We start from the raw sequence: 24,219 nt of genomic DNA, 5'->3' as shown, positions 1-24,219 counted from the left end.
AAAAAAATTTTTTTTTTTTTTTTTTTTTTTTTTTTTTTTCTCTCTCTCACGTTTTTTTCTCTTCTTCTTCTCTTCTTGTTTTGGGATGATCTTCTTCTTCTCCTTGTGTGGTTATTTATAGGAGATTATGGGGAGTTGGTGAAACTTCTTGTTGCACCTACCAAAAGAACACAAAAGAAATGTGTTGTTGAATTAATCAACAAACACCTTCTTGATACAACTTATTGTTGTACCTACCATTCAAAAAACGTGTTTCTTTACAAGAACAACAGTTTCCACCATGACTCAGAAGGGCCTCTGAATCTCATAGTTCATGTAAAATGCTAAACTTTTTCTTCTTGTTTTATAGTTAGCATCTTTGGACCTTTTTGAAACTATGTTTTTTTTTTTTCAGGCGTGGAATCTGTTTAAAGAGAACCGAATTAGAGAGGTGATAGATCAGTCTTTGGGAGATTCTGCACTTGACAGCCCTCAAGTGTTGAGATGCGTTCAAGTTGCTCTCTTGTGTGTACAGCAAAACGCAGAGGATAGACCAAGTATGTTAGATGTTGTGTCCATGATTTATGGAGAAGGCAATAATGCTCTTACTTCGCCTAAAGAGCCAGCTTTCTATGATGGTCCCCGGAGAAGCTCGCCGGAAATTGATATTGAGACACCGGAGCCAGAAAATGTATCGGCAAATAGGGTTACTATCACAGTGATGGACCCAAGGTGAGATGCTTGTGACTGGTGAGGTTAAGATAAAACTGAACTTCCATGATATAGTTTTACTTCTGTATGTGGGGTTAACATGTAACTTAGCCCTTATATTGTCATGTAAGGATGCAACACATGTATACACATTGTCTTTTATATTCAGACTCAAATTTACAGACCATTCAGTATATTGTGTGGGCCGGAATTCGCATTATTTAGTCTTTTTAATGGCCGGTGACAAACATCCAACTTGGAATGCGACGCAATAGCATCACCTTGGAATTCAACACGCATCATTATCTGCTTGTGAGTTGAAAATAAACTGAACTTCCATGAAACAGTATATTTTACTGCTTTGACTCTCCCTGTTTCTTTGTTATCTTGGAATCAATGCAATAGCATAATCCTTGGTGCTTTTACATCGTTTTCTTGTTTTGTAATTTGCTAATGATATTCGTTAGCTCTCTCGCTATATATAACTTGGCTATTTTTATCGAGAAGAAGAAGCCATTTTTCATATATATATATATATATATGACGGCAGAACATGAACCAAATCATCTAAAACTCGAAGGAACAGAGATATTTGTTGTGTTTTGGAATTGGGGGATTAGGGAAAACTTTATATATCTTTTCTCTCCTCGAGTTTCAGGTCTAACCCTAACCGTAGAACTCAGCCATGTCTTCCAAGCAAGGTAATCATTGTCCTTCTTTCTCTCAACTCTGCTAATATCCTCTAAGACAGGTTTTTGATATAGATTCTGCTTCAAATGTTTTGTTAAGATTTGTTTGCTTTCAAATTTGATCTCATGAGTTCATTCATCATCAACCTGCTGGTATATTGATCTTTTGTGCTAGCTATTAACGCAATGAATTCAAAAATCTGTTTCATTTGATTTGCCATGGTTCTTTGTAAAACCCCAACCTTTTCTATTGGATTTGTAATATGGATCTTTGGTTGATCTGTTTCTATGTTTGGTTGGTGTTTCAGGAGGGAAATTGAAACCCTTGAAGCAGCCCAAGTCTGGTAAGAAGGAATACGATGAGGTATGTATGATCTTCCTTACAACTTACCCTTTTTATCTTTAAATTTTTGGTTGGCTTATATGTATCTTGTGCATGAGTTTTGCCTGAAAATTTGAGCTATGATGATCATAAACATCAGCTCCAAGTATAATATTCCAATCTTTAGGACAATCGTTTTAACTGCTTTAACACAATGTGTCCGAATGCAGCACGATAAGGAGTTAATTCAGAAAAAGAAGGATGAAGAGAAGGTGAGATTTGTTTATTTTCTTTTTCTAATTTTATAGTTTTGATTGATTGAACAATCTTAAGATGGAATGATTGTCTTGTTCTGTTGTGTTGTGTTGATGGAAACAGGCGCTTAAAGAACTCAGGAGCAAGGCATCACAAAAGGGATCGTTCGGTGGTGCAGGTCTTAAGAAAAGTGGCAAGAAATAATAATTCTCTTCTCATCTCCTCCTCAAATGTAAAAAAAATAGCTCAAATCTATTTCTTGTTGGGAAACTCATATTTGAAAAAAAAAAATCTATATATACATATGCTTTGTTCTATAACAATTAACATCGTGTTGCAAAGTTAACAAACACACATAAAAGTTACTCTCCATGTTTTATTTTAATTGATGTTTTAAGATTTTTTTGTTTTAATTTAAATGGTGTTGTCAAATTTCTATGCAAAAATGGCGACCAAAAGGCGGTGCGGAATTCAGAACTTTTTCAAACACGCTTTAGTTACACCAATCACAAAACTTTTATTTGTATTTGCGTTTTTGATAAAAACCGCAACAAGAAAAGTGAAACATGTGCACAAACTTGGATGCCTCGCATAAAAACGCACGTACAGTAAAACCGTGAATACATGAAAACATGTGTGGTTTTGAGAAATAACGCCATTTATGTAACTCTTTTTTTAAAATAAAATTAGATCAAGCCAAGTTACAAAAAAAAAAAAAAAATTAGATCTCAATCCGCGCAACCGCGCGAATTTTTGTTTTCATTTATTTTTATATAAATATTTTGTTTTTAATTCTAAATTGATATATATTATAATATATATGTGTCTATCAAGTTTTAATACATAATAAATTTACTGTATATTTTTTCATTGAATAGATTATTTCAAACTTTCACATGTATTTGTATCTTCTTCTCAGAGCCGGCTCTAACCCATGGCAACATGGGCAATTGCCATGGGTCCATAGGTCCAAAAAAATTTTATGTTATTTTACTAATTAAAAAAGTTTATTTTTGTTTGTTAAATATCAATTAGTTGGTGAAATTATAATAAAAATGTGTATGATTAACTACATATAATTTAAATACAATAAGAACAAAAAATTAACCTACCTCAATTTTTCTATTAGCAAAATCTAATTTATATACAAAAACTCATTTTTAGTTTTTTTCTTTGAATACCACAATTTTTTATTTAGTTCATGGAAATGGAATAAATAAAAGTTGAGAAAAAACTTATAAAAATGTCTTTATTTTATATTTCACCTTAGGTCATTAAATTTCTTAAGACGCCATTGCTTCTTCTATATATATATATTTTCTGATTATTATTTCATTATTAAAATCGTAACTATATATATAAATATTAGTAAAATATTATTTTATTTTCATATTCAAAGATATTGTAACATTTCACAAATTTAGAAAGTTTTTAAAAAATTAAACTTTTCGCTTCATAGATTTATATTATCGAGTAAATAATTAAACATTTATTTTTTGTTTAATTTTTAAAATAAACTATATAGTTAAAAAAAAAAATTCATTGGTTTAAGCTAGTAATTAATCTTTGTTAGATAATATGATTTTTGTTATTTTAAAAAAATATTTATAATTTTAAAAGTTAACATCGACAAATATTTAAATATTTAGCATATAGAGGTATAGTATTACAACATTAAATTATATCTATTTAATTTATACTATCTATGAATCCAATGGATCATGTATCGTTTAAATTCAATTATTAATAGCTCAATAAAAATTTCTGGTAGGCTCAAAATTTAAATGATAAGATTATATATTAAATGTAACATGACTTTTTATGAATAAGTTCATTATGTCCATTTATCACACATGAATCAAGGTTGTGACTTCTGTTTTAATATATAAGATTAACGCAACTTTTATTTTACCAATACAAACAAATGATATAAACTAGTTATATGTATTTTGGACCAAATTCTTTGGTACACGTTTTATAAGACAACGTGTATAAGAATTAAGCTTTTGATCTTTCTTTTTTTTTTTTTAGCTTTTGATCTTTTCAAAACATTTTTTTTACATTTAAATTTCATTTACGTTTCCTTTTTTGATGTTTTAGTATAATACACAGAGATTAAGTTGCAAATTTAATAAAGTAGCATTAGATCAAATTATAGTAACAATACATATTTTAATCTTATGGTTATGGTTACTCGATATTTTTTTGGAATTGTACTTTATGTCTTTTCTTTTACCACTAAATAATTTTATTTCAAATAATTAACTAAACTTTACTTCATTAATTTATTAGGATTATATATTCAAATGAATAATTCAAATGAAAAATATTAAAAGCTACAAATAGAAAATTTTGGAGTATGGCATCTGAAAAAAACTTACAACACATTTATTAGGATTATATATTCAAATGAATAATTTTATAGTAAAAACATCTTAAATAAATAATTTTACATTATTTTTTCTATCAAAATCGCACTACCTTTTTATCAAAAACCGCACTACCTTTTTGTTAAAACCGCACTTATCCTACAAACTGCACGAACCACAGTTATACCGTACCGCACTGTAATTCCGTCCCGCTAATATTATCAAATCTGCGGTCACCATTCGAACATCTCCTCCTCAATTTAAAAATAGCTCAAATCTCCCTTCTTGTTGGGAACTCATATTTGAAAGGAAAAAAAATCTGTATGCATATATGCTTTGGTGTATAACAATTAACATCATGTTGCAAAGTTAACACAAAGAAAGACAAAAGATATATTTGAGAGAAACATACTAATCAGTAACAAGAACACTAATAATGTTAAGTAACCATATTTAATTGGTCCACAAATCTCATTTATTAATATATTATATGAGCCAAAACGACATTTAAGGGAGCGTTTCAAAGAGAGAGAAAGAAAGATACAGCGACCAATGCTTCTCTGCGCTTTAATTTGAACTTAACTTTGTGTGGAGAGAGAGAGAGAGAGATAGATAGATAGCGAGAAGGAGAGCAAACTGTGGTTAAAGAGAGATTCGATTAAAGTATCCGTTTGGAGCTCCGATTCGAGCTAATAGGAGAGAAGAACTGCGATTCGATTCACTCGGCGATGAACGGGAGACAGAGATCTGGCGCAGCAGCGGCGGTGCACCACCAGAGGCAGCTCTCCGATAACCTTCTCGACATGTCTTCCTCAAATGGCAACAGATGGCTCCAATCCTCTGGTCTCCCCAACTTCCAGCCACCCGCCAATGTAAATCCCACCATCTGATCCTTTTCAAAATTTTAGATATTTCTTTAAAAGATCTATTCGTCCACGATCTGGTGTTTTTGGATTCAATCTTTAAATCTAATGGTCTGTGAGTGACTGACTAACACACAGGATTACGGATACTATGGTGGTGGACAAGCAGCAACCAGAGGGTATCATCAGAATGCTCCGAGAGGGAACGACTTCTTTGGTGAACCAACTACTCCTCAGTACAGTTCTCGTCAAAGAAAGAACACTACTGATGAATCTGAGTTCAGTCCCGGCCTCTTAGATCTGCATTCTTTTGATACTGAGCTTCTCCCCGAGGTTGGTAAACCGGAAGGCTTCTGGTTAAATGCTTGCGCTGCACTTACGTGGCTATCTATAAGCTTTATTGCTTACTGATAGAGTGGACTCCTTGCACTGCTCTTTTAGTTCATCTGACTATTTTTAGTTAAAGAAACTTCTGGTTTTTTTTTCTTTCTGTGACCAATTTGGTATCTGTTTATTTGGTTTTGTCTTTAATATAAGATAAATATGTGAATTTCATATCGTTTGCCGTTATGGTATTCACGTAGGCTTCTGACTTGTTATCTCATCAGCAGATTCCGGTCTCTAGCCAATTAGATGGTCCCTCAATGTTCAATCCTAGTCGAAGCCAAAGCTTTGAGGACTTTGAGGCTTACAACAAGCAGCAGCCTAACCGTAGTCGCGCCTTGGCTGATAACTTGGCAGCTGAGAAGGAAAGGATGAATGCTGTTGCAAAGATCAAAGTTGTTGTATGTTTTCTTCCTTCACTTGTGTCCCTATCACGAATCACTTGGTTTTAACTTTTGAAATAAGTAATTTTGACGACTTTTGCATTGTGAATGCTAATCCCTTCCCTCAACCTGATTGTTTGAGAACAGGTGCGTAAGAGACCACTTAACAAAAAGGAGTCGGCAAAAAACGAGGAAGACATTGTTGACACACATTCCAATTGCTTAACAGTTCATGAAACCAAACTTAAGGTCAGGTCTCTCATGGTTTGGCTTCGTGCAGCCTCAATTGTCTTAAGTCATCACTCTAGCAAGACACTAAGACTTGATTATAACTCAATTATTGCAGGTTGACTTGACAGCCTATGTTGAAAAGCATGAATTTGTGTTTGATGCCGTTCTAGATGAGGAAGTATCAAATGATGAGGTGACTGCTCTTTGAAAGTACACAGGATCAATGTTTACGCTGGAGGAAGCCTTTCTATACAAATAATCAGTTACTGTTTTGGCGCTTATTTCTCAAGTTAGTGTGCCACGTTTTGTAGGTTTATCGTGAGACAGTGGAGCCTGTTGTCCCCTTAATTTTTCAGCGCATCAAAGCCACTTGCTTTGCATATGGGCAGACAGGTAAATAGTCTCCAAAGGCTTTCACTTGAACTAAACCATTTTCTAGAATTGTAATTCTCAATGTGAACCATCTTCGGTTTATGTTTACCTCTCAGGTAGTGGTAAAACTTATACTATGAAGCCTTTGCCTCTTAAGGCTTCAAGGGATATCTTAAGGTTGATGCACCACACATACAGAAACCAGGGGTTTCAGTTGTTTGTCAGCTTCTTTGAAATCTATGGAGGAAAGCTTTATGATCTCCTCAGTGAGAGGAAGTAAGTTGAAAAGCATCTCATGTTGTTGCCTTTTCTCGACTGCAATGCCTATTTATTAATCTGGAAGACAATTTTTTTTTACCATTATAGGAAGCTGTGCATGAGAGAGGATGGTAAGCAGCAAGTGTGCATCGTTGGTCTGCAAGAATACAGAGTATCTGATACAGATGCGATAATGGAGCTTATTGAGAGAGGAAGTGCAACAAGAAGTACTGGAACCACCGGTGCAAATGAAGAATCCTCCCGTTCACATGCTATACTTCAGCTCGCTATTAAAAAATCAGCAGAGGGAAATCAGTCAAAGCCCCCTCGACTTGTTGGGAAACTTTCTTTCATCGATCTTGCTGGAAGTGAACGTGGTGCAGACACAACTGACAATGACAAACAGACAAGGTAACATCTATGTTCTGTGCCTTGATTACTCTTTAAATTGTTTAGTGTGAATATTGTTTCTGGCTATTTGCTTCGATATTTATTGGTATTATCATATAATACAGATTGGAAGGAGCAGAAATCAATAAGAGCTTACTGGCCTTGAAGGAGTGTATCAGAGCTCTGGATAATGATCAAGGTCACATCCCTTTTAGAGGCAGTAAGTTGACAGAAGTTCTCAGAGACTCCTTCATGGGAAATTCTCGTACTGTAATGATATCTTGCATATCTCCAAGCTCTGGATCATGTGAGCACACCCTTAACACCTTAAGATACGCGGACAGGTTGGTTTTACTTGCTGGCTGTTAAATCTTTCTTTCTTTTCTTTGGTCATATGTGCATCCCATAAAACCTTTTCTTTGAACTATGAGAACTGTAGGGTTAAGAGTCTCTCAAAGGGAAACGGCTCTAAGAAAGATGTATCGTCTTCAACCATAAACCTAAGGGAGTCAACAAAAATTCCTCTGTCTTCCGCACTCCCTACTCAATCTAACTATGATGATGACGTGAATGAGATGTGGAATGAAGAAAACGATGACTTTGATGCATCGGATTACGAGCAAGAGAAACAAATGTGGAAGAAAAACGTGAAGCCAGAGCCATCCTATAACGTTATGGCACAGGAGAGAATCCCGAAACCTAGTATTCCAGTGAAGTCAAGAGACATGCCAAGGCCCGATATGAAGAAGTCAAACTCCGATGACAATCTAAATGCACTTCTGCTGGTAACATTCAGCTAAAAGCTTAGGTCATCCATGTTTGTCAGCCTTAACGCAAGGATCATTTATCATGCATTTCTTTTTATAGGAAGAGGAAGACCTTGTGAATGCTCACCGTAAACAAGTTGAGGATACCATGAACATCGTGAAAGAGGTATGAATTTTCTCAGTTTTACCAAACCTCTTGTTTCGATTCTACCTCTTAATCCCTTTCTGGAATCACATGTGCAGGAGATGAATCTGCTGGTTGAAGCAGACCAGCCAGGAAACCAGCTAGATGGTTACATTTCAAGACTGAACACGATTCTCTCTCAGAAGGCTGCAGGTATACTCCAACTGCAGAACCGTCTTGCCCATTTCCAGAAACGCCTTAGGGAGCACAATGTATTGGTATCTTCCACTGGGTACTGACCCCTCACTTCGAGTAAATACTGGTCCTTCTTTTATCGACCTCATCTCTGGGTATTGCACTTGTGCCACCCTACTGGCTTGGACTGGAGGTGAGAAGTTTATCCATTTACCGCCTTCTGAGAGCTTTACAGGGAAGAGCTATGGATGATCACAGAGCTTTACATCTGTTCTTGCTGCCGCTTTTTGCATTCTATCATATTATTGTACTGGATTTGTTGCAGAAGATGAAATACTATGTAATAATATTTACTGTTGTGCTATTAATGAGCTTGCCTTGTACTATATAATACAACTAGTGGTTTTCCCGCGGGTTGTTGTTTATTAGATTGTTGGTTTGTGCATATTTATGGATTGTTATTAGGTAGTTGAGTTTGGTTATTGATTCAGTTTTGGTTCTTTTTTTATTTATTTATGGTCTCTCGGTTGTAAAGATATAGAATCCATTTGGATATCGATGAAATTTTGTTAGGATTTGGTTTAGTTATTTCAATTTTTGGTTCGCTTTGGATAATAAAATTAATGCTTGTATCAGATAAATTATGGTTCCAATAAATTTTGATTTGGGTAATTTGGATAACAATGTTGTTTTATTTGTTCTCTAGAGATTATGTGTTTATTTATTTGTTTCTTAATAGATGACATTCATTGTTATATCTGAGGGTTTAGTTGTTATGCACGTATGTTACGGGAGAGGGGGGGGGGAACATCCAATTCATAGTTTGAGTTTTCGTTTGTGTTTTATTTGTAGTTTGTAGTTAAATTTGGTGGAAGTGTATTTTTCTTTACGTATTTGTGGACTATTGCGTCCGAAGTTTTAATGTATTGGCATGTGGTTGTGTTTAATACCGCATTTTTCATAAAGTTTGTTAGCCATGGTTGGTAATTTGGCAATGATATTGATGTGATCAGCATTATCGCATTGATTTTTTAAGCTGTGTTCTTATATATATTTTCTGATGGGCTTGTGTTATATGGTGGGTTGTTTGTTTTGGTTGACAATATAATTTTATTGTGTTTTTGGTAGGCACTGAATGGACTGTGAATTATAATAATTAGTAGTTTGGATTGAACTACACAAGACATAAATGGTTTAATATTTTTGGCAGTTTTTCTAATTGTATGGTTTGTGAAAGTTTTATTTTGGAACACTTGAAAGAGCCAACTCTGAGATTTTTTACTTATCTAGACAAATGTTTGTGATATATCTTATTGTCCACATAGATTATGTCTCCACATGATATAGATTATGTCTCCACATGATCTCTGCGTATCTTGGCTGTAGGAAGGGTACGTCGTGGCTTCTGTGGTGCTTTGACATGCATGGGTGACGTGTAGCTGCTGGTTGTATGTTTGGTTGTTTGTATACTTAGATTGACGTTTATTTTAGAGGTGAATGTGGTGTGTCAAGCGTGATATATATATATATTTAAATTTTCGTATTTAGCTAGTGTTGGAGGAGTGGGATATTGGCATATGAGATGAAAAGAGTGCGGAGAACATGTAGGAGTTGGTCCGATTTGTATTGTCTTTTTGGAGGAGTGGAATTTTGGAATATGAGAGATGAAAAGAGTGAGGATGGACATGTAGGAGTTGATCCGATTTGTATTGTCTTTTATTTGAGCTATTGGAATTATGTTTTTTTCTTCCTTTCTTTTTTTTATCTTTTCATAAAGATATACTTAAGAAAGAAAAATAAAGAGAAAGACATGAATTTAGATAAAACTCATCTATTGTTGCCTCGAAACTAATGGTTCAGTTCTTTAAGAACATGCCAATCGTTAAAATTTCCTAAATTCATCTATTGTTGCTCAAAAAAAAAAAAGCAAAGGGTTAGTTTTGGTATTTTGACAAAGAGAGAGAGGCGGAGAAACCTATTATTGGTTTATATATTTTGATTGATTTAGAAATCCATATAGTATTTATAAATCCAAGTAAAATATGCAAATCCGAAAGTTTTCCTTCGGATTTGAGTCTTTGTATTTTTAACTAAAAAACCTAAACAAATCCATTCAAATCCATTATAAAATCAAATATATTAGTAAATCCGTGCGATTGAATAACACTTGATTTGATATATAATTTATGAATCATTAAACCAATAACACAAGAATTTAATACAGATTTGAAAATCATAGAACCAATAACACTAGATTTAGTTCAGATTTTCAAATCAATTAAAATACAACAACCAATAACCCGTAATTATACTTAGGGTTTGGGGAGTGGAAGTTTTGTTCCCTTTTTGTTTTTAATTTAATTTTCCTTTCTATTATGTTATTTTATTTTATTAACCTTTTTAAAATTAAATTAAATTAAAAATGTTGATTAAGTTGATTAATCAAAGGGTTAGTTTTGATATTTTGAAAAACATTATACTATAGGGACAACTTTATGTTGGTTTTATACCATAGAGACAACCATGTTATTTTTTGTTCCGTTTTGGCAATTTTCCCATAAAACATTTAGTAAAAATACAATTATTTGATTAATTAGATATTTAAAGAAACTTAGAGTTTTTTTTAATGAGTATCTATGATAGAAATACTAATATTTAATAAAAAATGTTTGATTAAATTAAATATTTAAGAAAATCAGAGTCAATAGCACAAGATATATTCTCACGGTATCTAATCGATATTTCATAGGTGCTCAGTTGAGAAATTTTGTTATCCTCTCTCTTAAATTTTTTTCAGTTTTATTAAATTATTGAGATATCCTATAAATTTTTACCTTGGAGAATCTCTAACATTCTATCTTGGAGAGAAAAATGACAAGAATCAGAAAAAAATCTATTTTTTTTGCTTGGTAATGAGTTTTGACTTTGAATAAAAATTAGAGAAAATGTGGGTTTAAGTGTTTTTAGAAGGGTTCAAATCAAATAAGATATTAAAAAAGACTTTAAAATAAATAAATCTGACTGGATAAAAATAACTTATGAAGACTTAGGATTTTCTTAAGCCTTTAAACTTCAAGGCTTTTGAAACCATATTACCAATTACAAAAAATATCTTTATGTTTCAATTTCCGCCACTACGATCTTCTTCTTCTTCCACATTCACCAGTCTCGCTTAGACACCCTCTTCTATTGATTTCTCTTTGGCAATGAATGATTCCTGCTACTCTGTTTAGATCCAGTGATTAATATCTGCCCACCATCTCTTGAACATTGTGGTTTATCTCGGTTGTCCATGTATCTGGGAGGGTAAAGGGCAATGCAATACGTTTCATAACAGAACATAGAGACTCAAGGGAAAACTTCCGCACACTCTTTTGATGATCTCCTAATTGGTCTTCATTGAACTTGATACTCCTTCTCGCTACCGGCACAACACTACAACAGCTCGGTGGGATGAGAGAATCTCTTGTCATACGTCTAAGCATAAGAGGCTACATGAAGCATCAGATTTTCCCTCGATCTATCCAAAGAAAGCCATTTCATTTCTCTTTACTTCATCTCCAGCTTATGATTCTCAGCAACTTGTCCACCATCTTTTCCGTGCTGGCCGCTTTGGTTTCACCTCTGAATCCATCCGCAAAGCCTTCGATTTTTGCAGAAGACAGTGTCTCAAGCACCATGTTCTTTACTCCCGCGGTGTCTTTCTCCGTGGGCATTTGAAGCTTGAATAGTTTACTGCGTTTCTTAAGTTTCTCAACCGTGTCCAAGGGTCGGTCGCTTTGTTCCTTCAAGGCTTCTATTATTGGTATCTGCAAGGTCAAGCCATGAACAGGCTCACTAACTCGGCCATTATAAATATATTCATATATAACATTTCAAATTTGGAATTATTATTATTTTTTGTATAATTATACAATTTGTATTACTAAAACTTTCAAAAATTTCTACAATTTAGTAAAATTTTAAATATCTAATCTAAGAAAATAGTAAAATCTATAATATTTAATGAAATTTATTTTTAAATATAAGTTAGATTTAAAAAAATTCTTACTGCACATGGTGCAGGAAAACACCTAGTTCTATATACTAGTCCAATTGAAAAGTTTGCAGAACGAGCTATATTTGCGAAGTAATTTTGCCACATGTCCTCTCTACAATCAATTTTACAAAACAAATATGACATGGCTAATGAAATTGATGACATGACTTCCGGAAAAAATATGACATGGAGAATTTCATTTAATGTTGATTTATATTTTTGGCAAACTTATTAGAATATGGTAATAATTCATATATTAAATTTAATATTGATATTTCTTTTTGGTAAACTTTTCTTAAATATGGTAATAGCTCATGCATCATCTATAAAATAAATATATTCATATATAACGTTTCAAATTTGGAAATATTATTGTTTGCAGGACGAGCTATATTTGCGAAGTGATTTTGCCACATGTCATCTCTATAATCAATTTTACAAAACAAATATGACATGACTAATGAAATTGATGACATGGCTTCCGAAAAAATATGACATGGAGAATTTCATTTAATGTTGATTTATAGAATATGGTAATAATTCATATATTACATTTAATATTGATATTTCTTTTTGGTAAACTTTTCTTAAATATGATAATAGCTCATACATCATCTATAAAATAAATATATTCATATATAATGTTTCAAATTTGGAAATATTATTATTTTTGTATAATTATATAATTTACTAAAGCTTTCAAAAATTTCTACAATTTTGTAAAAATTTAAATATCTAATCTAAGAAAATAGTAAAATCTATAATATTTAATAAAATTTATTTTTAAATATAAGTTAGATTTAAAAAAAAAATTTACCACCTAGTTCCCTATACTAGTCCAATTGAAAAGTTTGCAGAACGAGCTATATTTGCGAAGTGATTTCGCCACATGTCCTCTCTACGATCAATTTTACAAAACAAATATGACATGGCTAATGAAATTGATGACATGTCTTCCGAAAAAATATGACATGGAGAATTTCATTTAATGTTGATATATATTTTTGGCAAACTTATTAGAATATGGTAATAATCCATATATTATTACTAAAGCTTTCAAAAATTTCTACAATTTTGTAAAAATTTAAATATCTAATCTAAGAAAATAGTAAAATCTATAATATTTAATGAAATTTATTTTTAAATATAAGTTAGATTTAAAAAAATTCTTACTGCACATGGTGCAGGAAAACACCTAGTTCCCTATACTAGTCCAATTGAAAAATTTGCAAAACGAGCTATATTTGCGAAGTAATTTTGTCACATGTCCTTCCTACAATCAATTTTACAAAGCAAATATGACATGACTAATGAAATTGATGACATGGCTTCCGGAAAAATATGACATAGAAAATTTCATTTAATGTTGATTTATATTTTTGACAAACTTATTAGAATATGGTAATAATTCATATATTACATTTAATATTGATATTTCTTTTTAGTAAACTTTTCTTAAATATGGTAATAGCTCATACATCATCTATAAAATAAATATATTCATATATAATGTTTCAAATTTGGAAATATTATTATTTTTGTATAATTATAATACAATTTGTATTACTAAAGCTTTCAAAATTTTTTACAATTTTGTAAAAATTTAAGTATCTAATCTAAGAAAATAGTAAAATCTATAATATTTAATGAAATTTATTTTTAAATATAAGTTAGATTTAAAAAAAATTTTACTGCACATGATGCAGGAAAACACCTAGTTCCCTATACTAGTCTAATTGAAAAGTTTGCAGAACGAGCTATGATAAGTTATAGCTGAAGAGTATCGAAAACATCGAGCAGTATGTGCATGGTTTCACAAAACAGGTTCTAGATACTGCAAGAAGAGAGCTCCAAAGTTCACTGTCAAATGGTATATTGGTACACACGCATGATTCAAACATACAAGAAGAAAGACTTGTAGTAAACCAAAACAAATCAAGAATTTGAAAAACACAAACTATAATAGCTCAAGAGTGTTGGGATCAGGCGTGGAGATCATTTAAGAACTTGTCAACGATGTTGAGATAAACAGGACTTCTAAGACGAGAATAGTAATGAAGTGCTTCTTCAACGTCAAGGGCTTGCTCTATATCTCCCGTCTCAATTACATACATCTCTTTGATCTTCTTCTCCATTGTATCGCAGTCTCTTGATAAACGAGAAGAGCAAGCTTCTGTTTTCTTCTCTTGGTGATCTTGTACATGCTCTTGAGTCTTTTGCTCCAGTTTTAATGGACCTCCTCCTCCAATGCTATTTTCGAGATCAGACTCCCAAATGTTGAGGAAACTTGCGTAGAAATCGTCGCCATCGAGAGAATTTGATCTACAAAATGTGCATGAGAAGTGTGTTTTTGGTATAGAGAGCTTCTTACCTGCTCTAAGAATGATTGACTTGAGACTGTGTAGTGTTCTGTGGAAGAAACTGTTTGTTTTCTGAAACATCTCTCTACACTGTAACTGATATGTTCTTGTCGGGAGGGGAGATCAATGTTTTCTCACATATATTTGTAGTCACTAAAAGCGAATTATTTATGTAGTATATTAATGTGTTGATGGGTTACTTTAGTTTCATAGTATTTGCCAATGTATCTTTAGTGTTTATTACTCTGCATCAAAAAGGCTAAAGTGAAAATTTGTCTTTGTCGTGGAATGTCACCTTTCACTTTTTTCTTCTTCATGTTTGTCTTTTTTGATGATTTGAAGATCTTAAAATTGAGGTTAATAGTGATGGATGCACGATTTCAAATTGTGCATGTACTTTATTCATTGCATTATAGTAGGGTATTATACCTTTATTCTTGGTTAAATATCAAATAGTTGGTACGGTTTCAATAAAAAGGATGGAGAGAGAAATATTTCAAGTATGTTTGTATAGGAAGGTACTACGTACTATTGTTGTTTGACTAACTGTTGTCTAAAGCATGGTTATAACATTCCTTAAGATGCAAAGCTAAAGCGGTTCTTATTCCGTCTTTGGACCTACATACCAACGTTAATCCATGATTTTGGGGCAACTACTTTTAAACGTATTAATGACCAAACCTAAGTTTCGATGCAAGTAGAGGCTTATTTGGTACAGAGAAAAAAAATTAGGTCTGTTGAAACTGTAAAGGACAATGTTTTAACCTCAAGTTTGGAAACGCCATAAACTCTAAGATACATTCACAAAGGTTGTTGAAATGATATTGCAGCTACTTGATGTGTACCATTCTTGCCTTCACTTGCTTCGGTAGAGTTACCACCACACACCGAAGCATTTTCATTGTGTCTAGTTAGAACTAGCTGTTTAAGCTTGTTGGTTACTTGTTCAGCTAGCACAAATTTGGCAATATGCAACCAACTATAATCTAAAATGTAATGTACCATGGCTCACATGCAGCAAAGTGTATATAAATCATCATAGGTATTGAATGATGTTTCTTGCAAGAGCAGAATTAATAAATGTGGAAACCGACTTCATGTGTTGCATTTTGCTCTTCAGCAATCAGAAGAATCGTTAGTGCCGCATGACAGATCCTCAACCACATGATTTGACTTGGGACTGTGATCTAGATGCAATGAAACCAAAGAATAAAAAATTGTGTCTGAAACTGACACCAATATTTCTCTAAAATACACTTTCCAAAAAGAGAATCGCCCATTTCTGTCAAAATAGAAACTGAGGCCCATTTATAAACATAAAAGCCCATGATATCGATTCCAACCCTAGAGTCAGAAGTCATATAAGTGGCCGTCTTATAAGTTTTACATCCTAGGTTTTTGGTGGCAAGCAGCTCGCTACAATGGTGATCTCTCTCTCTTCCTCCACACGTTCTCTATTGTATTTACTGTTCGAGAACCATATTCTGATGTTGGTTGTGTGATGTTTTTTTTGTTGAGTAATACAGACAAAGGGAACAGGGAGTTTTGGTAAGAGGAGGAACAAGAGTCACACGCTGTGTGTGAGATGTGGACGTCGTAGCTTCCACATCCAGAAGAGTCGCTGCTCTGCCTGCGCTTACCCCGCCGCTCGCAAGAGGACCTGTAAGTCTCTTCTTCTTCATTTTTGTTTTTAAATCTCACCATTTCATTTTTTACCGATCAATCTTGTTTATTGATTCTGGATAACCCTTAAGAGAGTGGTATTATTGTTGTTTAGTGTTTACTTAGAACGAATGTTGCAATTTAACAATCGACTGTATGTATATTAACTGGACTGACTTGTCGTATAGTTGTAATATAATCTCATATGATGTAACTCTTTACATGTTGTTTGTAGTAGTATCTAGCTCAGTTTAATTTGTTGTGTACTTAACTTGTAACAATCGTTTTGAGTTTGGACAAATGTGTTATGTCTTAATCATCTCTGATGTTGGTATATTAATGAAATTGTATCTCTTATAGACAACTGGAGTGTGAAGGCAATCAGGAGGAAGACAACCGGAACCGGCAGGATGAGATATCTCAAAAACGTTCCTCGCCGTTTCAAGACCGGTTTCAGAGAAGGTAACCATTTTATTTTTTAGTTGTGATTTTGTTCCAGTAAAAAAGATGGGGTTATTAATTACTAATGGCTAATCTCTTTGTTACATTAGGTACTGAAGCCAAGCCAAGGAACAAGGGAGCAGCTGCTTCATCAGCCTAAAAGAAACCCCACTTGGTGTTTAAGGCAGGAAGAGACTAAAAATTAGCACTTTTTCTCTCGCTCTATCCAGTTTGAGATTTGCTATTCCTGAAATACTATTTATGTTTTTGTTTCAAGTTTTCGAACCTGGTTGATATATCATCCCTTCATCTTGCAATATTATAAGTCTTTCTTTGCCATTTACACATTCATCCAAGTGTTCTACGCATGTTGATTTATCCTGGAAACTTCTCAAACTAAATACTTAAACACTTTGTCACTCGGAAGATAGAACAAAATCTAATAGGAATAAACCAAGTATAAAGTCCCAACACTAGCAAAACAACCTTCACACTGAGTTTATCTTATCAAACACCATTGATATAGCCCGGGTTGGCAACAAGGTTGTGAATGCTAACCAACGTTTAAAGTGAGAGAGCTTTTTGCTTCTTTGGCATTGTGATGTGTATCAAGTTGCATAATCAAAACCTTCTCCATGCGTATCATCCATTACCATCCATTACAATCTTAAGAACGAATTGGTTTCCTTACCTTCTTAGTTGTTACATAAATTTTTTAATAGATTATTTTATTACTAATAATCTCTTCAGTTTGTGGTACACCTTCATTTGCAAGCTGTTAACGTTTACCGTAAACTAAAGTTACACAACACTATGATTTCTGTTGTGTACTTTTCCTCGCAATCTCTATTACATTTCTTTCATATGGTATCAAAAAACAACAACAAATTTGATCCCTAAAGCAGATTCCAGACCTACAACTCATCTTTAACAGACCGATTCTTGGACTTTAACTCTTCGTTGATAAAAACAGCCATCTCCTTTGCACTAGACTTAGCCGACAACTTTAACTGCACAACACAACAGTTTGAGACCAAACCTTCTTGAAGGAAAACAAAAAGAAATGTAAGAAACAAATCAGAGGTGAATCCTATCTAACCGGTTTTTCCTTTTATAACGCAAGATTGTTGGATAATCTTCACCCTCCTGCATCAACCATCACATATATGCCATTGTAATCACATGAGATGGATCTACATCTCATTGAAAGTTTTGAGATTTGTTTTATTACCTTTAGCTAGGATGCTCGTTTACTGAAGTGTCTATCATCAGACCTATGCCTGCGGGTTCGGGTAATTCAGTTTCCGGTTAGGTCGGTTTAACATATCTTACCCAATTAACCCGAAATAAAATGTTAGGTTCGAATATTTGGTTTGTTCATTTTTTAAAAATCCTACCAAACTCTTTCTATTTTGGTTTAACTTTGTTGAATTCAATTATTTAAGTTAGTTCGGTTTGAAATTTGGCTAGTTCGGTTAGTTTTCGTTCAGGTTTTTGGTATGATTTGGTATATAACGTTTTTTCTAAAAAACGGAAGTAACTGACACCAAACCTTTTTTTTTTAAACTACCGAATCAAACTGGTCAGACCAGTGTGGCTTGACAAATAGAAGAAGCGTTGGGAAGCCTTTGATCTCTAGCTGCGACGCGACTTTCGAAAACCTCTCGCAGTCGATCTTAGCCATCAAAACAGGACTACTCATCTCCTTCAAACCCGTTGCCGTCTTGATAATCTCGGCATTAACTCCGCACTTCCCGCGCACCACCAACACCCATCACGTACTCGTTCCCGTCTGTTGGATAATTCCAACCTCATGGAAACTTAACATATTATTAGATGTTTATATTATTAGATGTTTAATATGTTAAGATAAACACAATAATGAAACCTAGAAATAGGAAATGAAAATTTCTATTTAGGTTAGGTTTGTATTTTTCATATCCCACAATGTTAAAGGGAATTGTCTTTCATATAAATAGAGATCTAATAGAGAGGTGTTCCAGAAGATTGAGATAAGATCTAAGAGTAAAACATTGAAAGCTTTAGTTTGGAGTAGTTTCTAAAGCTAATAAGAGTTATTGCAACATAGATGCCTATGATCAAAACGTCTCTATGCAATAACTCTAATGGCTTTGTCGCACGAAACATGGCTTTGGTCGGGACTGTCTGATCTGCTTCCCTACGAGACATGCATCACACACGCTTTCTTCGTGTGTTACACACGACATTCCTACGACCATCTCCTTCCTTACCATGTTGTTCATCACTCCATAGCTTATATGTCCTAGTCGAGCATGCCCCCTCCATGTAGCATCTTCGTCCCTGACATGCAAACACTCTGGGTAGCTTATCTCCATAGGGGTCTTGTAAAGAAGGTTTGGAGATCTTTTCACACGAACTAGCAACCTTCTATGCGAATCTGTGAGCGCTAAGTAGACATCTTTCATGTTAACCTCACATCCGCTCTATGTTGCTTGCCCAAGACTCAATATATTGTGATTCAGATCGGGTATGTAGTATATGTCTTTGAGTGCCTTTTTCTCTTCAGTCTTGCAGACAAAGGTAACCACACCCTTTCCTACAATGTCAACACACGATCCATCACCAAACTTCACCTTCCCTTTGGTGTTGAGATTTAAACTCGAAATGAACTCCTTGTTTCCCGTCATGTGATTGCTCGCTCCATTATCCAAATACCAGACACTTGCACTGCCTTTGTCGATATCAAGATTCTTCGGAATCACCTTATCTTCGTTCAAAAACACCACCTCGTGTACATAGCGTGCATCGTCCTCTTCTGTCTCGTTTAGGTTGGTTTCTTGATTTTTCTTTGTCTTCTCGGGACAGACAGTTGCGTAGTCACATCTCCAACATATCAGCTTTGAATGATTCTTCTTCGAGTTGTTATCTTCGGTGTGTGATGAACGGTTTTGGTTGTGGGACCTAACTCGACTTCTGCCTCTACCGTTCTGTCCTCTTCCTCTACCACGAGAATTCTCATAGCCCCTCTGACTATGCTCTTCATTGTTCGAAAACGTAAGCTTCCCTTGGTCTTCTTTCTGAGTTTCTTCTCCTACACGCTCCTCGTACGCTTTAAGCCTTCCAACTATATCCTCGAAACTCGTCGAGTTGAGATCTAGGACTTGCTCAAGCGATGCTAAGATCTGGATGTACTCTTCAAGAACTTCTTGACCATCTTGGATTCTTCTATATGTTCTCTCCCAATGAGGTTGCTTTGGATGATATACATGATATCTTCCCCGCGAAGTCATCGACCGTATCTGAATCATCCATCTTCAACCTATCAAACTCCGTCATCAACGTCTGAAGTCTCGCCTCCCTTACATGATCAGCTCCAAGGTGTCGTGACTTGATGGTGTTCCAGATCTTTTTTGATGCGGTTTGTTCTCCCATCTGGAGAATCAAAGTCTCGGGAAAAAATTGAAATAAAAGAGTTATCGCAACATCATTCTTCTTTTGATCATCTGAACTGGGTTCGATCGTGTCCCACACTTTATGAACACGTAATAGAACCTTCATCTTCATCGACCAAACTGTGTAGTTTGTCGAAGTCAACATCGGACATTGGATGGATGTAGATCCAAAGTCCTTCGTTCGTGGAGCCCTTGTCACGTCCGCCATCTTGCTTACGCGATCTCTTGTTCACAAGCACTAGGATCTTAAGCTACAACTTAAGTTTAGATCGAGTCTCCAACCCGAGGCTCTTATATAACATTATCTAAACATATTAGAAGTGATGGCTTCAGGCTTCAGATCGTTAATACGAAAGTAGATAAAGATTTAATCTGTTTTTTTTTTACTTTTGACTTTTTAGTTTGACTACATTTAACATTTATTTATTCAAGACAAACCTCTTATTATTACACATCACTCGATTACAAATGAGCATGAGATTGATCATGAATAGCTGCAATCACTCTTATTGATCGGCATGCGCTTATTTATGGCAACATCGATGACAAATGAGCATGAGATTCTCTTTGTTTGCCGTATTGTAACCAATCTTCCGACCACATCTCCTCTTGTTTTGACTTCAAATCTCAGATTCACCGGAATCTTTCCGCCTCTCTCCGTGGCCTCTAGGCTTGCTCCAGCGCCGTATAGTGGGATCCTTCTTCCTTCTATAACCACTGCTTCCGTATAAAAACTCTTTTTCTGTTGATAATGTTCCTTCAACTGCTAATGAGAAATTTTGTCATACCAAAGCCTTAAAAAATATAGTTACAGCATGAAGTTCATATATAAGCCGCCCTGCTGAATAGTACATGACCGATCCGTTGACCCAAGATTAATATTTTGGTCAAGTTTTACGTGTGTGATTAAACACATAAAAATTCTTTAACTACAAACAAAATAATTACCTGACCGGTGGCGATAGGGAGTTGGTAATAGAAGAGACTGACTGGTGTGGAACTAACATGAAAACCAAATGTTGGGGCAGGATTGTATATACCAATTCTTAATGTTCCATTCAAAGTCAGCAACTTGGTATGCATGCCATAGAAATCTGATCCTTGACCAACATAGAAGTTGCGTAGTTCGAATGTCTGCATCACATTCAACCATCACTAACCAAACATTTTCAAAAGAAACAAAAAAAGTGGCCTATACCAATATATATTAAAGGTTTTTAAAGAAATAAAAACAATTATTATTAGTACCTGAACAGAGATTTGAGCCTTGTAAGGTCTACTAGCTCCCCACGTGATTAAGCAACAGACGGCGAAGAGAGTTATAAAAATGAAAACGGCAAGTAGGGCCTGAGACCTCCTTATAGACGTCACATCGTCCATTTCTTCATACGAACCTTCTTCAAGTATAGTCTCATATTCTTTCTCGTTAGATCGGCACTTTTTGATGTTTTTTCTGTCTGATGATGATGATCGGGATATCCCGGAGAATCTACTCTCTGATGAGTTACGAGAGTGGCGGCCCAAGGAGGATGAATCGTGTGTGGGAGAGTCCATCATTGTGCTAGGCTGTGTAACTGACGTGTAGGAGTCACGTGAAGGACTTTGCACGTAGTACATGGCGCGTTTTGAAGATCGTGAAGGCGAAGCCGCTAGACTTGTCATGTCGGACATCTTGGTTTACTTATATCTTGACCTGGTGGATCATCAGCAAGGTAACGTGAGAGAGGAAACTCAAAACTTTCTCATCAAGAACATAGTTTAAAAGAAAAAAAAGAGAAATATGGTGTTTAAAAAAAAGAGGAGAAATGTGGTGTTTTAAAGACATTTTGTTACGTGGAAATAAAGACAGAACATGGAAGATAGTTTTGATTTTTTTTTGACAAGAAATCAACTAAGAGTGAGATGGTGACCAGTTTCTTGTGGTTGAGGTATTACCGCGGCTGAGTCCAGACGGATATCCGAACCTGTTTGGTTTAGGTTTGGGACTTGGGAGTGAATGAGCAACTGAGTGTTGGTGGATTGAGCTTACTTGTCGAGTTCTCGTTTGTTAGTTGTTCTACATCTGTGAGCTGTAAAGGTATCATGGAATAATTAATTAGTCTTAACTCTTAAGAGTTTATATCGTCCGTCCGTTTTGAACTTTTGATTAATATGGAAATAAGGTTGGTTAACTTTTAGGGAGGTGTCTTTATATAAAAATAGAAGTTAAATTATTAGTGCGCTGCCTGCAAAACCTTACTTCATAAAGTACGTCCTTAATTTTTGTATTGTTTGTAATGTGTTAATTATTATTTATGTGTGTATTTATGGAAAATGAGTTATAATGTTCACACCAAAAAATGAGTTATAATGTTGATGCATTCAGTCAGGATGCATTGATGGTGCTCATCTCCACTTCTCTATGATGGCATTCACTATCACTAGGCTGAAAGCAAAGACACAGTCGCTAAGTCATGATGATTGGATAAGTTTGGTGATTGGCGGATGACAAGTGTTTTCAGAATATGTAATGTGTTTTTCTAACTTTGTTATTGGCAAAAACAAAACAAAACAAAAAATGAGTATGGGATTTGTATATTTACAATATATTTGTTGCCAAGGGAGACCAAACCTGATTTTTGGTCAAACGTATTAGTTACCTTTACACTTGAAGATAAAAAGATTCTTTTAATAAAAGTTCTGATGATTTTATATTATTGATTGTTGTAAGATTTGATATTTATGCATGTACAAAAAAGCGACACATTCTTTATAGAAAAAAAGCAAAGCGATACATTCATTGTATTCCGAACTTAGACCATCTCCATTGGGAATTTCCTAACCAAAGTTTTAACTTTTAAACAAAAAAATATAAATGGAAGAAGATAAAAAAAAAAAAATGCAGAACCTCCTCTTAATTGGGCATTTTTAGAGTTGCAGGCTTCTAGGGTTGCTTCTCACCTAAGGATCTCCGTCGCCCAACGAGGGTTTGCGTCAGGTGAGAATCTCTCTATCTCCTGCTGTTTCGTTCTATTCGGTTTCTCTATCAGATGATTGAATCTGAGATTGTTTTTTTATCGAAAGTATTGATCATTGGGTTGTTCGTGATATATGATCAAAGGGTTTGTACGATGAGTACCCTGATGCATGAGTGGTTTTGACGTTTTGTTGTTGAACTACGTTCTGTCTGAAACGATGTTCTAAGACCATTTCTTTTTGAAAGTTTGAATCTTTTGCCATCTAACGTTACTTGTTTTGTTAAATTTGTGTTTATAGTGGTTGAGAGTGTGAAAGCTACCAGTGATATCAATTCTCCGGTCTCTGGTAAGGTGGTGGAAGTTAATGAGGTTCTGTCCGAGTCCCCTGGACTGGTGAGTACTCTTTTGAACCACAATCAATACAACTGCATTGAGATTGTCTAATTAAAATGGTTTGGGAGTCTTTTTTTGCTTGGTTACTTGTTTCATTTGATACAAATGACTAAAAAAAATGATTCCTTGGTGACATTCATTGCTTAGTGGTTTGATTCTGTGACGTTTTGTATGATGTAATTGTCTTCTTGAATTCATGGGTAATGTGTATTGGAAATTGTTAGCTGATGTGAAAGACATAAACTTTTAGAATTTTGATTTACAGGTAAACTAATACAGATTATGGTTAATCTACAGGTTGCTGATATGATTGTTCAACATCATGAACTTATAAATTCTTGATTGTGTGGTCTTTTATCTGAGATTGTTTTATTGGAATTAACAGGTGAACAGGAGCCCGTATGAAGATGGATGGATCATAAAGGTGGAGTTGAGTGATGCAGGCGAGGTAGAGAAGTTGTGATGGATTCTAACAAGTACTCCAAGTTCTGCGAAGAAGAAGACGCCAAGCACTGAGCTTTTCTTTCTTCTGGAAGTTTCCAGACGAAATCTTGATTTATTATGTACAATGGACGAATCAAGAAAATCTTGAAGAAAAAGAAAATATTTAAGAACCCTTATGAAATTCTCCAGTTGGAAGA

General features: G+C 34.5%; 5 protein-coding genes and 2 long non-coding RNA genes across 8 annotated transcripts in view; 5 read left to right on the top strand and 2 right to left on the bottom strand.

Annotated features, from left to right (window-relative positions):
* LOC106292275 (G-type lectin S-receptor-like serine/threonine-protein kinase CES101) overlaps positions 1-715 on the top strand; it is a 12,417-nt gene extending 11,702 nt beyond the window's left edge. The window contains exons 9-10 of the mRNA XM_013727877.1: positions 267-315; positions 395-715. Coding sequence (XP_013583331.1) covers positions 267-315; positions 395-715 — 370 coding nt within the window. The remainder of the gene's footprint in view (positions 1-266; positions 316-394) is intronic.
* Positions 716-1,263: 548 nt separating this feature from the next.
* On the top strand, positions 1,264-2,245 carry LOC106294383. Its single transcript, XR_001260824.1, has 4 exons — positions 1,264-1,391; positions 1,688-1,743; positions 1,932-1,973; positions 2,080-2,245. It is a non-coding gene; the product is annotated as an uncharacterized LOC106294383 (long non-coding RNA).
* Positions 2,246-4,842: 2,597 nt separating this feature from the next.
* LOC106295605 (kinesin-13A-like) lies at positions 4,843-8,741 on the top strand. 2 transcript variants are annotated; one of them, XM_013731546.1, is made up of 12 exons: positions 4,843-5,197; positions 5,327-5,521; positions 5,797-5,973; positions 6,103-6,204; positions 6,302-6,379; positions 6,498-6,579; positions 6,675-6,834; positions 6,925-7,227; positions 7,332-7,550; positions 7,646-7,991; positions 8,074-8,139; positions 8,217-8,741. In XM_013731546.1, the coding sequence occupies exons 1-12, from the start codon at positions 5,054-5,056 to the stop codon at positions 8,394-8,396; spliced, it is 2,052 nt and encodes a 683-aa protein (XP_013587000.1). In that variant the 5' UTR covers positions 4,843-5,053; the 3' UTR covers positions 8,397-8,741. The 2 variants fall into 2 exon arrangements, with proteins under 2 accessions (XP_013587000.1, XP_013587001.1); XM_013731547.1 differs by having other exon boundaries at positions 4,869-5,197; positions 5,800-5,973; positions 8,217-8,656.
* Positions 8,742-14,174: 5,433 nt separating this feature from the next.
* LOC106293950 lies at positions 14,175-14,809 on the bottom strand. Its single transcript, XM_013729583.1, has one exon. It carries the CDS (start codon positions 14,770-14,772, stop codon positions 14,314-14,316), a length of 459 nt encoding a protein of 152 aa, XP_013585037.1. The 5' UTR covers positions 14,773-14,809; the 3' UTR covers positions 14,175-14,313.
* Positions 14,810-16,057: 1,248 nt separating this feature from the next.
* Positions 16,058-17,137, top strand: LOC106292992 (60S ribosomal protein L37-2-like). Its single transcript, XM_013728663.1, has 4 exons — positions 16,058-16,115; positions 16,218-16,353; positions 16,714-16,815; positions 16,905-17,137. Exons 1-4 carry the CDS (start codon positions 16,113-16,115, stop codon positions 16,952-16,954), a joined length of 291 nt encoding a protein of 96 aa, XP_013584117.1. The 5' UTR covers positions 16,058-16,112; the 3' UTR covers positions 16,955-17,137.
* Positions 17,138-20,572: 3,435 nt separating this feature from the next.
* Positions 20,573-22,344, bottom strand: LOC106293578. Its single transcript, XM_013729258.1, has 3 exons — positions 21,477-22,344; positions 21,177-21,362; positions 20,573-20,991 (listed from the first exon to the last, which is right to left on the bottom strand). Exons 1-3 carry the CDS (start codon positions 21,897-21,899, stop codon positions 20,713-20,715), a joined length of 888 nt encoding a protein of 295 aa, XP_013584712.1. The 5' UTR covers positions 21,900-22,344; the 3' UTR covers positions 20,573-20,712.
* Positions 22,345-22,949: 605 nt separating this feature from the next.
* On the top strand, positions 22,950-24,196 carry LOC106293744. The gene is made up of 3 exons (XR_001260623.1): positions 22,950-23,205; positions 23,484-23,578; positions 23,964-24,196. It is a non-coding gene; the product is annotated as an uncharacterized LOC106293744 (long non-coding RNA).
* The last annotated feature ends 23 nt before the right edge of the window (positions 24,197-24,219 follow it).

Source organism: Brassica oleracea, chromosome C5 (assembly GCF_000695525.1).
Source record: "Brassica oleracea var. oleracea cultivar TO1000 chromosome C5, BOL, whole genome shotgun sequence".
Classification (NCBI taxonomy): domain Eukaryota; kingdom Viridiplantae; phylum Streptophyta; class Magnoliopsida; order Brassicales; family Brassicaceae; genus Brassica; species Brassica oleracea.
This window is presented reverse-complemented; position numbering and strand designations above follow the sequence as displayed.

Bases quoted from the DNA above. Each gene is read 5' to 3' on its own strand.
- LOC106295605 (XM_013731546.1), top strand. From the start codon at position 5,054: ATGAACGGGAGACAGAGATCTGGCGCAGCAGCGGCGGTGCACCACCAG. The intron at 6,205-6,301 runs GTCAGGTCTCTC...CAATTATTGCAG, and splicing joins TTCATGAAACCAAACTTAAG to GTTGACTTGACAGCCTATGT. The intron at 6,380-6,497 runs GTGACTGCTCTT...CACGTTTTGTAG, and splicing joins AGGAAGTATCAAATGATGAG to GTTTATCGTGAGACAGTGGA.
- LOC106293950 (XM_013729583.1), bottom strand. From the start codon at position 14,772: ATGTTTCAGAAAACAAACAGTTTCTTCCACAGAACACTACACAGTCTC.
- LOC106292992 (XM_013728663.1), top strand. The intron at 16,354-16,713 runs GTAAGTCTCTTC...TATCTCTTATAG, and splicing joins CGCCGCTCGCAAGAGGACCT to ACAACTGGAGTGTGAAGGCA. The intron at 16,816-16,904 runs GTAACCATTTTA...TTGTTACATTAG, and splicing joins CAAGACCGGTTTCAGAGAAG to GTACTGAAGCCAAGCCAAGG.
- LOC106293578 (XM_013729258.1), bottom strand. From the start codon at position 21,899: ATGTCCGACATGACAAGTCTAGCGGCTTCGCCTTCACGATCTTCAAAA. The intron at 21,363-21,476 runs GTACTAATAATA...AATGTGATGCAG, and splicing joins AGGCTCAAATCTCTGTTCAG to ACATTCGAACTACGCAACTT. The intron at 20,992-21,176 runs GTAATTATTTTG...TCTCATTAGCAG, and splicing joins TCCCTATCGCCACCGGTCAG to TTGAAGGAACATTATCAACA.